This window comes from Thalassophryne amazonica, chromosome 17, assembly GCF_902500255.1.
Source record: "Thalassophryne amazonica chromosome 17, fThaAma1.1, whole genome shotgun sequence".
In the NCBI taxonomy this organism is placed as follows: domain Eukaryota; kingdom Metazoa; phylum Chordata; class Actinopteri; order Batrachoidiformes; family Batrachoididae; genus Thalassophryne; species Thalassophryne amazonica.
Window position 1 is genome coordinate 62,399,461 of NC_047119.1, and position 14,024 is coordinate 62,413,484.

At 40.8% G+C, this 14,024-nt stretch overlaps 1 protein-coding gene across 2 annotated transcripts in view; it reads right to left on the minus strand.

Annotated features, from left to right (window-relative positions):
• Positions 1–14,024, minus strand: part of slc12a2 (solute carrier family 12 member 2) — a 220,522-nt gene that overhangs the window by 56,313 nt on the left and 150,185 nt on the right. For both annotated transcript variants that reach the window (XM_034192967.1, XM_034192966.1), the window contains exon 16: positions 7,930–8,041. In XM_034192967.1, coding sequence (XP_034048858.1) covers positions 7,930–8,041 — 112 coding nt within the window. The remainder of the gene's footprint in view (positions 1–7,929; positions 8,042–14,024) is intronic.

Sequence of the window (14,024 nt, forward strand, 5' to 3'; positions counted from 1 at the left end):
TAAACAAAATCAAAAAAATTGGTATACAGTTTAAAGTCTGCACTTTCAAGACACATTCAAACGGAAACAGAGTGTGGGTATTTGATAGGAGGACCACGTAATTTGGTCATGTGACTTTGACGCGTCTATGTGTCAAACGACTCCAGAGGGTTAAATTGTCTTGTTTTGTGCAAACCCAGAGACATTCTGACTGCAGTCAGACTAGATCAGATCTGAAAACATGTGTTGTGCTACTGTGCTAAACCACACTACAGAACCGCCTTGGGTACTGGATGGCAGGCACTTGGGCTGGGGTCTAAGGGTGGCGGGACCCCAGAAACTAAATTAATTTTGTATCTAATGATACATTTTCAGCATCTCCTGGAAAAAAAAAAAAAAAATCTCAAATGAAGTACATATTGAAATGATCCTAGATTCAACTTTCATTTACCATCAATGATATGTTGAAATAAATATGATGTGGAAGTAGGACCTGGAATGATTTTCCTTTTAATTGTAAACCAAATTATGCATCAACTCAGAACAATTAAACTACATGAAATTCATGAAGACTGAAAAGACTGTTAAGCATTTCAAAACCACAGCTAAAGCTTGCAGAATATTTGAAAATCATGGTAAAAATATCATAACATACCTTACAGTAACAAGGTCACTTATATTCTGTGTAAATTCCTGTAAATCCATTCAAAGCCACAATGTCTTTTTCCAATAAAATAAAGTCTACATTAATATAAAAGAAAAAAGTCACAATCTTGTCTGAAATCCTGTTTGAACAGCACAATGTTTATTTTACAGTGAGAAAAAAAAAAAAAAAAAATTCTTACCATATTTCCTGAGGGCACAAGATGCAGTTTGCTTTTCCTGTTTCTTTTATCTTTCGGATGTGTTCATGAAGACGAACTTTAATTCAAGCCAGTGCCAATTCCTTGGATTCTTGTCCTTATTAAACTTTTTCACACAGTCTTTCTCATCATCTTCCCTCTGTCCGACGTCGATCCATGACAGACATGCCGCAAATTCTTCTTTTACCCTTGAACGCTCTAAAAGAATGCGATGTCCATATGCTACTTTAGCATAAGAACAGTATCTTGGAGCAGACACACAGCATCACCGTAGCAACCAACCAGTCCCGCTTTATGACAACTGTCATAACGCCACGCTTTGAGGCATTTTTCTTCAGTGAGTTCTGTGGATCTGTTAGACGATCAGTGTCGTGGATTATAAAACTTGCACGATGTTGTAAAAAAAAAAAAAAACGCTTTTTGCCTATAGGCATTATAAAAACTCAGTGATGATTCCCGATTACAGAGTACAACACAAACACCCCCCACTCCACATGATGAACTATGCAGAATTCTGCAGATCCGCTGAGGTTTCACAGCCCTGATTACTGGGTGCAGTGTTGAGAAATGTTGGTTTCTCAGAATGCAATAGATGGAGAACCACACCCTACTTTTTCTGGGTCAGGCTCAAAACTTCTCAATCACCCGATATCCGTGTTGAGGTCAACAATCAAGATGATACCACAAACTACAAAAAGAGCTTCACCACAAAATGGAAATGGAGGGGACTGTCATTTTAAAAAAATAAACTAAATAAAAACACTCCCCTAAAAGGTTCTGGAATAACATCCTATGAAAGAGTAGACAGGATCACCTCAGGCAGGGAAAACAAGGATGAAAGCAACGTGGACGATCTAAAAAAGACAAGTTCGTCTGTGATGCAAATTAGAATGGTTAAATGAGACCAGGTCATGAGTCCACTTTAGAAAGGATTTTATTTGCAAAGAGCGAAATGTCATGAGAACAAAGAGGAAAGTGAAGATGATGATCGTGAAAGTCTGGCAGTGCATCACCTGAGTCCGTTTATATCTGTGGGTTGTAGACTGCAGGTACACATTGAGTGTTTTTTTCACTCAGAGACCAGCGCCATGCTAACAGACTAGGTTTTCATCTTAGCAGATTTCCACTGCAAACCACCACAGTCAAAATAATGATGTGTCAAGACTTCACTCGCCCTACGAGACATGATGCTCTGGTCCAAAGGGAAAGAGACTGCAACAATAGTGGCAAAGTTCACATTTCAGTTTGTACAGGGGTGCGAAAGATAAGTTGCTCCAATGCTGGTGAAAAGTCTGGTTTTTGCACTCATATAGTTATGGAAAAATATTTTCCACCATCGGTTATGTGTAGTTATCACATTATGAGGTAACATACACCACAGAATGCGTTTAGTCTGGACACGGTCTAAACTAGTCATTTAATGATCCTATTGGTCACAGTCAAGAGGCAGAGAGTGATGCTGCATTGCTAATTTTGTTCTAAGGTCACTCATTTTAAAAGGTGAATAGCACGTCATAGGCACGCTGTGCTATCATAGGTTTCATTATTTTTTGGTCACAACAAATTTTAACCTCAATATAACTGATTTCACACATGATTGCAAGGTTAAATTAACTGCTATATATTTAAATGTATGTCAAAAACAAAGGAATGTGTAAAGACAAGTTGAATTAAAATTAATCAATCAATCAATCAAAATCAATCAATTTTATTTATATAGCACCAAATCACAACAGTTGCCCCAAGGCGCTTTATATTGTAAGGCAAGGCCATAACAATAATTACGGAAAAAACCCAAACGGTCCAAAACGACCCCCCTGTGAGCAAGCACTTGGCAACAGTGGGAAGGAAAAACTCCCTTTTAACAGGAAGAAACCTCCCAGCAGAACCAGGCTCAGGGAGGGGCAGTTTTCTGCTGGGACTGGTTGGGGCTGAGGGAGAGAACCAAGAAAAAGACACTCAGTGCATCATGGGAACCCCCCAGCAGTCTAAGTCTATAGCAGCATAACTAAGGGATGGTTCAGGGTCACCTGGATCCAGCCCTAACTATAAGCTTTAGCAAAAGGAAAGTTTTAAGCCTAATCTTGAAAGTAGAGAGGTTGTCTGTCTCCCTGATCTGAATTGGGAGCTGATTCCACAGGAGAGGATGCCTGAAAGCTGACGGCTCTGCCTCCCATTCTACTCTTAAAAACCCCTAGGAACTACAAGTAAGCCTGCAGTCAGAGTGAAGCGCTCTATTGGGGGTGATATGGTTACTATGAGGTCCCTAAGATAAGATGGGACCAGATTACTCAAAACCTTATAAGTAAGAAGAAGAATTTTAAATTTCTATTCTAGAATTAACAGGAAGCCAATGAAGAGAGGCCAATATGGGTGAGATATGCCCTCTCCTAGTCCCTGTTAGTACTCTAGCTGCAGCATTTTTGAATTAACTGAAGGCTTTTCAGGGAACTTTTAGGACAACCTGATAATAATGAGTTACAATAGTCCAGCCCTAGAATAAATAAATGCATGAATTAGTTTTTTCAGCATCACTCTGAGACAAGACCTTTCTAATTTTAGAGATACTGCGCAAATTAATATAAAAATATTAAATTATTAAAATGGATGATTCTGCAAAATTCAAACATTTACGTCAAGGACATCAATCTTTAAAACAGATAGTTTGTTAATCTGGATATATGTATCCACCCAGAGGAAAGGAACAACTGGCTGTAAAAGATTTGCAAGCATGCTTTAACAAGAGTCATCAGAAGATAACATATCACACACGCACCCCCCCGCCCAGTCGCCATAAATCAGGAATACAAAGTGTCGCAGACACCTAAGTACGTCCTAATGCTAAATACGGATGAAACTGGTCAACGGGTTCTTGAAATGTCACACTAACAAGACTGGCAATGACAACTGCTTTAACCCTCTGGGGGCTGGGGACCAAGCTATATTAAATTATAAATAACTTTTTAACGATATGAGATAGAAACTTACTTTTTTTTGCTGAAAAGTTAACTCCACAGACTTTCGATCCACCGTCAGCCATCTTTGCACTCCTCAGAAGTTGTGTGATGACGTGCGCAATGTGAGTGTCCAATTGGAATTGATCACCGTCACATGGTTTTCCAAAATTCAATCGGAGGGCAGATTTACCTCACGTGATAAACCAAAGCTCGTTCCAGGAGTGATATCTTACTAGTTGGCCCATTTGAATAGCCCCCTAACTCCTCCAATGCTCACTGCGCCATTACGCACAGCGAAAGTGAAGCAGACGGAGAGCCTGGCATGACAATCTCACATGCTCAAACAAAGAGTGTGTAACTATCAGGATTGCTCCACTAGTTTGCATTTGAATGTTACTGGATTACTCTGTGGCTCTCTCCCTCTGGCGTAAAACACTGTTTACCATATCAATGGGGTGAGGGAGAGGGGCCGCTCCTCAGACTGGAGCATAAACGCATAGACCATTTTGTAATATACTGTTCAAAATGTGCATTTGTGTTTATTGTTTGAACTTTTGTTGTACAGTCATTCACACAAGACCTCAAATTACCTTTATAAAGTGTCAAAACAGTTGTTTATTATAGTTTGCTGTGTGTTTTGAATAAATGGTGTGGAATATAATTTTTCTCTTTACTTTTTCCTGTGTTATTTTTGATTGTTAACCTTTATTACATTATAAAACACAACAAAAGCATATATATTATGAAAGAACAGGTTGTCCCGAAAAAGAAAAGACAAAATTTGATTGTGGGATGCAGGGAGAGCTATTAACAGCAATAATAAAAACACCAGGCGAGTAAACTGTCCAAAAAAAAAAATGCGCTCGGACCCAAGAGGGTTAATATCTCGCTGTGACCTTGAAATTGACCTCAAGGTCACCATAATCAACTGGTGTTGGGGATCACCCAAGCACACCCTTACGTTAAAAAGGAATGAAACTGGTCAACTGGTTCTTGAGATATTCCGCTAACAAGGGTGGGAATGACAGTATCTTTAATATCTCTCTGTGACCTTGAAATTGACCCCAAGGTCACCATAATTAACTGGTGTCAGGGATCACCCAAGCACACCCTTACGTTAAATATGAACAAAACAATTAATTAATTAATGGCCACGCACACCACCTTCATGTCCGGGTGCGAAAATCACAACATCAGTATGGCTGTGCTGATTAAGAACGTACCCAAATGATTACTGATGGATATTTGGTGTTATTGGTCATAATCACTAAAATATTTCTGTCCGGGGTGGTTCTGTACAGTTATAGAGGAAAAACTGATTTATCACAGCGCTGAAGGTACTGTACAATCCAAATTGTGGAGCAATATCACTGCAACTGCGATACTGCAGTATCACATCACATAACTATGCAGATACTGCAGTACCCTTAAAAATGGGGGCTCTCAAAGAGAAGCACTGCTGTTCCTACACCATAAACATTAACACACAGATGAAACCATACCAATGTACCTAAATCAAAATATACCTACAAAATCCCAATTACAGTACAGCAATGTGCGGATCTACATTCTGACTCCCGTGGTGTTTTTCCCATGAGCAGCTGTAATCCATCTCGTGAGCTTCGGAATTAGCAGCTTATCTTATGAGGCACCTGCAGTTGAAGACACGACGAAGTAATTTAGCTAATTCCTTCTGAAAGCCTCTCATTTGCCATCACCTTCATTGTTAAAGCTGATGTTTCTCATGGCTGACTGGGTGCTTTTGGGATGTGCGTTGAAGTGAGGACTCTGGTGTTAAATCCTGCCTCTAGCTCACATGTTCGACGTGTGATGTTACATCTTATTGGGCGTTTATATTACCTGGTGAGTTAGCCAATGAGGCGTGGAACACAGAGAAGTTGATCAAGGCGTAGGATGCCAAAAAAAAGTTGGAGATGATGGGAGCAATGACGTTCAGCTCAGCTATGAAAAGAAGAAAACACAGCAGGATGAACCGAAACATCTACCTGCTGTAAAAAGTCCAGGAGCTCCAGTCCTCCATCTCTCTCACCCTGAGGGTCACCACTTTATTTTACATTCATGAACTAAAATAAAATGGTTTTTGACGAGTATATGATAACATGCATCAATCTAAACTTCAGAGTAGAAGCTCCAGTCATACCAATGAGGATGAAAGCCAGAGCGATGCCAAAGGTCAAGATGTAACCACGGAGGGGCTCATTGTTTTGCCATAGCCTTTTGCAAACAAGCCAATTCCAGGATAGATGTTGTCCTTACATAAAGCCTGTAGAAATGGAAAAATAAAAATCACACAAATAAACATCAAGAATCACCAGGATCGCACTCAACACACTACTACTGGTGGTTGGCTCTCACTTCGTATTGTATCACTTCCTGTTCCGGAGCACAGCGGTGTTTTCTGTATCTGTTAGCTGTTTAATCTGCGCAGTTAGATTGATCTAGTTATCTAGATTACGATTTGTTCCCAGTGTAATCTTTACGTGCCTTAACTAAAGCTACTCCTGCTGAATCACCTCTAAATTATTTACACATTCACTTTGGGTGTTTTTAGGAATCCGCTAGCTTAGCGTAGTACTAGTCTTAGCCGATTTAGCATGGCAGCTTCTCCTGTCTCTCCTGCACTTTTCTGCTCTGGTGTGTGAAATGTTTAGTTATTCCTCGGCCTCCTTTAGCAGTAACGGTACTTGTAATAAGTGTAGCTTATTAGTAGCTTTGGAGGCCAGGCTGGGCGAATTGGAGACTCGGCTCCGCACGTGGAAATTCTACAGCTAGCCAGGCCCCTGTAGCGGTGCGGACCAAGGTAGCTTAGCCGCCGTTAGTTACCCCCTGGCAGATCCCGAGCAGCCGGGAAAGCAGGCCGACGGGTGACTGTGAGGAGGAAGCGTAGCCCTAACAGAAGCCCCGTGTACACCGCCAACCGTTCACATCTCTAACCGTTTTTCCCACTCGACGACACAACCCGCCGAGGATCAAACTCTGGTTATTGGCGACTCTGTTTTGCAAAATGTGAGTTAGCGACACCAGCAACCATAGTCAATTGTCTTCCGGGGGCCAGAGCAGGCGACATTGAAGGAAATTTGAAACTGCTGGCTAAGGCTAAGCGTAAATTTGGTAAGATTGTAATTCACGTCGGTTACGCCAATCGGAGGTCACTAAAATTAACATTAAATCGGTGTGTAACTTTGCAAAAACAATGTCGGACTCTGTAGTTTTCTCTGGGCCCCTCCCCAATTGGACCAGGAGTGACACGTTTAGCCGCATGTTCTCCTTGAATTGGGCTGTCTGAGTGGTGTCCAAAATGAGGTGGGCTTCATAGATAATTGGCAAAGCTTCTGGGGAAAACCTGGTCTTGTTAGGAGAGACGGCATCCATCCCACTTTGGATGGAGCAGCTTCATTTCTAGAAATCTGGCCAATTTTCTAAATCCTCCAACCGTGACTATCCAGGGTTGGGACCAGGAAGCAGAGTTATAGTCTTACACACCTCTCTGCAGCTTCTCTCCTGCCATCCCCTCATTACCCCATCCCCGTAGAGACGGTGCCTGCTCCCAGACTACCACATCAGCAAAAATATATTTAAGCATAAAAATTCAAAAAGAAAAAATAATATAGCACCTTCAACTGCACCACAGACTAAAACAGTTAAATGTGGTCTATTAAACATTAGGTCTCTCTCTTCTAATCCTGTTGGTAAATGATATAATAATTGATCAACATATTGATTTATTCTGCCTTCTTCCTGTCTGATCAAGAATTGAACACTCCTAGGGGACGAGCAGCATCCTCCACACCTTTCTCGTCTAAAAGCTGGTTATCTGAAGGACTGCCTTTTCACACCAATGAGAAGTAACATCCACACAGAGGTGTTGGCAGGTTTGCAGATTGCTGGGACGAAAACACACAACAAGAGTTGCTGACTTGCACAGGTTTATCATTTATTTGCAAAAGTCAGCAGTCAGCACGTTAAGAGGGGGTGCTCTGTGCACCCTGACGCGAGCATTTGAAGAATCTGAATTCATGCCATTTGTGTCGTGTTACTTTGGCGAGTTGGGACTTGGATCGTGTGTGATTTGCGCAATCTTCAGTAAGACACATGTAGCAGATACGTACCATGCGGACATGGCCACAGACCATCAGGCCAACATTCTTGGTGAAGCTGTGCACCAGGTCGAGAAGAGCAGGGCGCGAGTTGGGGTAACCGGTCATCACCAAACACTGTGGTCTGTGTGAAGCAAACCAGAGAACAACCAGAGAACAACTTAAACAGCAGTATTTGCCACTCATGTGGGTACACGCTGGTCTGTCAGACCTCATCGTGACACAGTATGTGCAGATTTGTATTGTAAGATTGGAAAACCTATTGAGCTAAGTGTTACTGCTGGCTAGCACCTGATACAGATGTCAATTTCACACCCACATCTTTTAAATTCCAACACCACTTGGGCTCACACACATGTTGGTCTAAAACAGATGTGGTCTAGTGCATCACCAGAAAATGCTCCTTAGAACACAAAACACCAGGTCCACAGTTCAGCACCGTCTTTAAAAACTGCAGCAAAACGTCACTGCCAGTCACCTGCAATGGTGTGTTAATATTACAGTGTGTGATGGTGACTGGTGGGGGGTAAGGAGCGTTGGGGAGGGGGCATTTTTCTCTGTTGCTCTATCATACATACACAAATCTATGCATCTAGGTTGCACATATGATACATGACCATATTAATATGCAGCCACGCTCAAAGCTGTTGCACCTCACCGATTTGGTATGCAATGTCTCTGATGTGAGACTGCAAAGTTAAGTGATTACTGTATTTTCAAGAATATAAGCCACTTTATTATTATTATTATTAGTTTGGGAGGTCCTGCAACCTACACTATAGAAAATACAATATATTCCTGACAAAACAACCACAAGCTCACACCCCCAGACACTAACGGCATTAGATGCCATAACACACGATGAAAACTAATTAAAAACACCACTTACATGAAATAAGAGTAAATACTCTTCAAAAAATACAAAACTTCATGTTGCTGCTTGACTGCTTCACCTCAGGGATCTCTGGTGGCCACTTTTTGTGCTATAAATGTGTTAAAAAAATGAAATGTCATCACATTGCAAGCCTTCAAAATAAAAGGACATATAATGATAAAAAATGAATATATTCTGATGAACTTTGAGGCATCACATAAATAAGAAAAAGCAATTTTTGCTCATGTAAATTCCCATCAACCTGTCTGCCACTTGCTGAACACTGCCATCTGCTGGACATGTCTGAGCTTCCTGTAAGGAATAATCCATCTATGTGTGATAGTCAGGTTCCTTATGTAATGCCATTAAAAAAATTTGGACATTTGGTAAGGACACCTTTTTAGAAAGCTTATGAAATGGGGAATTAAAAAAAAAAATTCACATTCTTTTCCTCAAAGGTTTTGTAGTTGGATTTCTAAAATTGGCATCCTTCGCAAATTAACTTTTCACTTTCTTGACTTCTAGCTATTTTGGGTCAACTTCATGGTACGCAGTTAACAAATAACAGCGCCATTCTTGGTTTAAAGGTTCATAACCTTTACTACAAATTCAGAGGACTGAATAATTATTATTATTTTTTTTATTTTTTTATAAAGAGACAGTTACAAATATCTCGATCTGATTAGCAATTAAAAGAAATGCACATGGATCAGGGATGGCAACACTTTTGGATTCCTTATTTCATACGTTTTCTAAGAATGTATAGTCTTCTTAATCTGCAGACGATAAAAAAAAAACAAACAAAACAAAAACTATGAATCCTGGCTATGACGGAACTTAGGAGCAGGTGTGGTTGAAGCTACATGTAGCTTGAAATTAGTTTCCCCATTCTCGTTCATTTTTAAAGCCTAGGTCTGATGGCTTGTGTGTGTGATCGTTATTACAAAGAAAAGAAAAGAGTGGGCACCATGTGCCACAGAGGTAGAAGCAGCCAGGTTTGACTTTGAATTTTAAAGTAGCCTTCAGTCTAAAAAAAAAAAAAAACCCACACAAAAAACAAAAACAAGTCACGTTTAAAGACTCATTTGTTTTCCTTGTTTAATCATTAGTTTTATGATGTGTTTTTATTCTTGTATTCTTTTATGGTCATCTTTTTATTGTTTTAAATTTTAGTTCAGTTTTTTGTTGTTTTATGTTGTGTGCCTTGAGACGATTCCATCGTGAATTGGCACTATATAAATTTATAAATTTGATTTGAAATTTTGAAACAACAACAACAAAAAAACTAATGGTGACTAGCACACATCAAAGCAAATATGTAAAGTACAATGATTTAAATTGAGCATTTGAAAAAAAGGAAGTGGGGGGGCACTATTGCCATTTTGAAGGCACTGTCAGGTGCCTTTTAATCCCCTGTATGGTATGCTGCCATGGAAACCAGTCCAAATACAAATCCACATGTCAGTAGTACAACAGACGAGCTGTAACAGCCGACAGCAGACCGACGGAGGAAAACGACCACTGCTAGCTGCCACCAGAACTTAGTTAAATGACAGTAAATTATAGATGGAACCAGCAACTTGTTTCAGTAGTCTTCATTTTGTTGGGAAATTATTATCAACATACTGAACCATTCACCTTCTGCATGACTGTCACCAAGAGCAGAAAGGTGAAAGGTCAACTCTGATTCCTTACATTCTGTTCAGTTTATCTCTTTAATGGAACAACATTACTGACACAATAGTGAGGGGCCATGTAATGGGAGTCAAAGGTCAAAACTTGAATTTCTGGTCATTTTCAAGAGAAACCTTTAGCTGCGTCACACTGAAAGTTGAGGTTTTTGCATAATTTAATCACAAAATCGGCTCTCTGGCCTCAGAGGCTGCTGAGGTACACAGCTGTGTTCAAAATAACAGCAGTGTGTTTAAAAAAGTGAGTAAAGCTCAAAATCCTGACAACAGCTTTTATTTCCATACAATCAAATGCATTGGGAACACTGCACATTCTATTCCACATCAAAACATGAAGAAAAAAAAAATTGTCAAATTTGTTATTTACAGAAAAGAATATTTTCTTTACAAACTCAAACATTTACTGTATAAATTGAAAAATGCTTGATGACTTTTCTTTCTTGTGAATCACTGAACTAATATTAGTTGTATAATCGCTGTTTCTCAGAACTGCTTCACATCTGTTACATGGAGTCGACCAACTTCTGGCACCTGTGAACAGGTATTCCAGCCCAGGACGATCAGACTACATCCTGCATTTCCTCTGCATTTCTTGGTTTTGGCTCAGAAACACTGATGTCATCCCACAAATTGCCTGTTGGATTAAAGTCCCTAGATTGGGCTGGCCACTCCATAACTTTAATGTTGTTGGTCTGGAATCAAGATGCCACTCACTTGCTGGTTTGTTTGGGGTCATTGTCTTGTTGAAACACCCATTTCAAGGACATTTCCATAAGGCAACATGACCTCTTGATGTATTTGGAGGTATTTAAACTGATCCATGATCCCGGGAATGCAATAAATAGGCCTGAAACCATATTATGTGAAACATCCCCATATCGATTCTGCTCAAGTTCTTGAATTCAGTTTTGGGGGGTCAACTGATAAACCGTTTGTGCCCCCCACCCCCCCCACCCCAAAAAAATCTTGCTTTCATCAGTCCATAAAATGTTGTGTCATTTCTCTCTAGGCCAGTCAGTGTGTTCTTTGGCAAATTGTAAACTCTTCAGCACATGTTTCAATAATGGGACTTTATAGGGGCATCTTGTCCATAGCTTTGCTTCACACAGGTGTCTTCTAAATGTTACAGTATCACATAACTTTAGACCTTTTTGATCAACCTGGAGCTGATCATTGGCTGAGTCTTTGCCATTCTGTCTATTCTTCGATCCATTTGAATGCCTCTACTGGTGGTTGGCTCTCACTGCGGTATTGTATCACTTCCTGTTCCGGAGCACAGCGGTGTTTTTCTGTATCTGTTAGCTGTTTAATCTGCGCAGTTAGATTGATCTAGTTATCTAGATTACGATTTGTTTCCCAGTGTAATCTTTACGTGCCTTAACTAAAGCACTCCTTCTGCTGAATCACCTCTAAATTATTTACACATTATTCACTTTGCATGTTTTTAGGAATCCGCTAGCTTAGCGTAGCTACTAGCTCTTAGCCGATTTAGCATGGCGGCTTCTCCTGTCTCCCGCACTTTTCTGCTCGGGTGTGAAATGTTTAGTTACCTCGGCCTCCTTTAGCAGTAATGGTACTTGTAATAAGTGTAGCTTATTCGTAGCTTTGGAGGCCAGGCTGGGCGAATTGGAGACTCGGCTCCGCACCGTGGAAAATTCTACAGCTAGCCAGGCCCTGTAGTCGGTGCGGACCAAGGTAGCTTAGCCGCCGTTAGTTACCCCTGGCAGATCCCGAGCAGCCGGGAAAGCAGGCTGACTGGGTGACTGTGAGGAGGAATCGTAGCCCTAAACAGAAGCCCCGTGTACACCGCCAACCGTTCACATCTCTAACCGTTTTTCCCCACTCGGCGACACACCCGCCGAGGATCAAACTCTGGTTATTGGCGACTCTGTTTTGCGAAATGTGAAGTTAGCGACACCAGCAACCATAGTCAATTGTCTTCCGGGGGCCAGAGCAGGCGACATTGAAGGAAATTTGAAACTGCTGGCTAAGGCTAAGCGTAAATTTGGTAAGATTGTAATTCACGTCGGCAGTAATGACACCCGGTTACGCCAATCGGAGGTCACTAAAATTAACATTAAATCGGTGTGTAACTTTGCAAAAACAATGTCGGACTCTGTAGTTTTCTCTGGGCCCCTCCCCAATCGGACGGGAGTGACATGTTTAGCCGCATGTTCTCCTTGAATTGCTGGCTGTCTGAGTGGTGTCCAAAAAATGAGGTGGGCTTCATGATAATGGCAAAGCTTCTGGGGAAAACCTGGTCTGTTAGGAGAGACGGCATCCATCCCACTTTGGATGGAGCAGCTCTCATTTCTAGAAATCTGGCCAATTTCTTAAATCCCCCAACCGTGACTATCCAGGGTTGGGACCAGGAAGCAGAGTTGTAGTCTTACACACCTCTCTGCAGTCTTCTCTCCCCCTGCCATCCCCTCATTACCCCATCCCCGTAGAGACGGTGCCTGCTCCCAGACTACCAATAACCAGCAAAAATCTATTTAAGCATAAAATTCAATAAGAAAAAATAATATAGCACCTTCAACTGCACCACAGACTAAACCAGTTAAATGTGGTCTATTAAACATTAGGTCCTCTCTCTTCTAAGTCCCTGTTGGTAAATGATATAATAATGATCAACATATTGATTTATTCTGCCTTACAGAAACCTGGTTACAGCAGGATGAATATGTTAGTTTAAATGAGTCAACACCCCCGAGTCACACTAACTGTCAGAATGCTCGTAGCACGGGCCGGGGCGGAGGATTAGCAGCAATCTTCCATTCCAGCTTATTAATTAATCAAAACCCAGACAGAGCTTTAATTCATTTGAAAGCTTGACTCTTAGTCTTGTCCATCCAAATTGGAAGTCCCAAAAACCAGTTTTATTTGTTATTATCTATCGTCCACCTGGTCGTTACTGTGAGTTTCTCTGTGAATTTTCAGACCTTTTGTCTGACTTAGTGCTTAGCTCAGATAAGATAATTATAGTGGGCGATTTTAACATCCACACAGATGCTGAGAATGACAGCCTCAACACTGCATTTAATCTATTATAGACTCTATTGGCTTTGCTCAAAAAGTAAATGAGTCCACCCACCACTTTAATCATATCTTAGATCTTGTTCTGACTTATGGTATGGAAATAGAAGACTTAACAGTATTCCCTGAAAACTCCCTTCTGTCTGATCATTTCTAATAACATTTACATTTACTCTGATGGACTACCAGCAGTGGGGAATAAGTTTCATTACACTAGAAGTCTTTCAGAAAGCGCTGTAACTAGGTTTAAGGATATGATTCCTTCTTTATGTTCTCTAATGCCATATACCAACACAGTGCAGAGTAGCTACCTAAACTCTGTAAGTGAGAGAGTATCTCGTCAATAGTTTTACATCCTCATTGAAGACAACTTTGGATGCTGTAGCTCCTCTAAAAAGAGAGCTTTAAATCAGAAGTGCCTGACTCCGTGGTATAACTCACAAACTCGTAGCTTAAAGCAGATAACCCGTAAGTTGGAGAGGAAATGGCGTCTCACTAATTTAGAA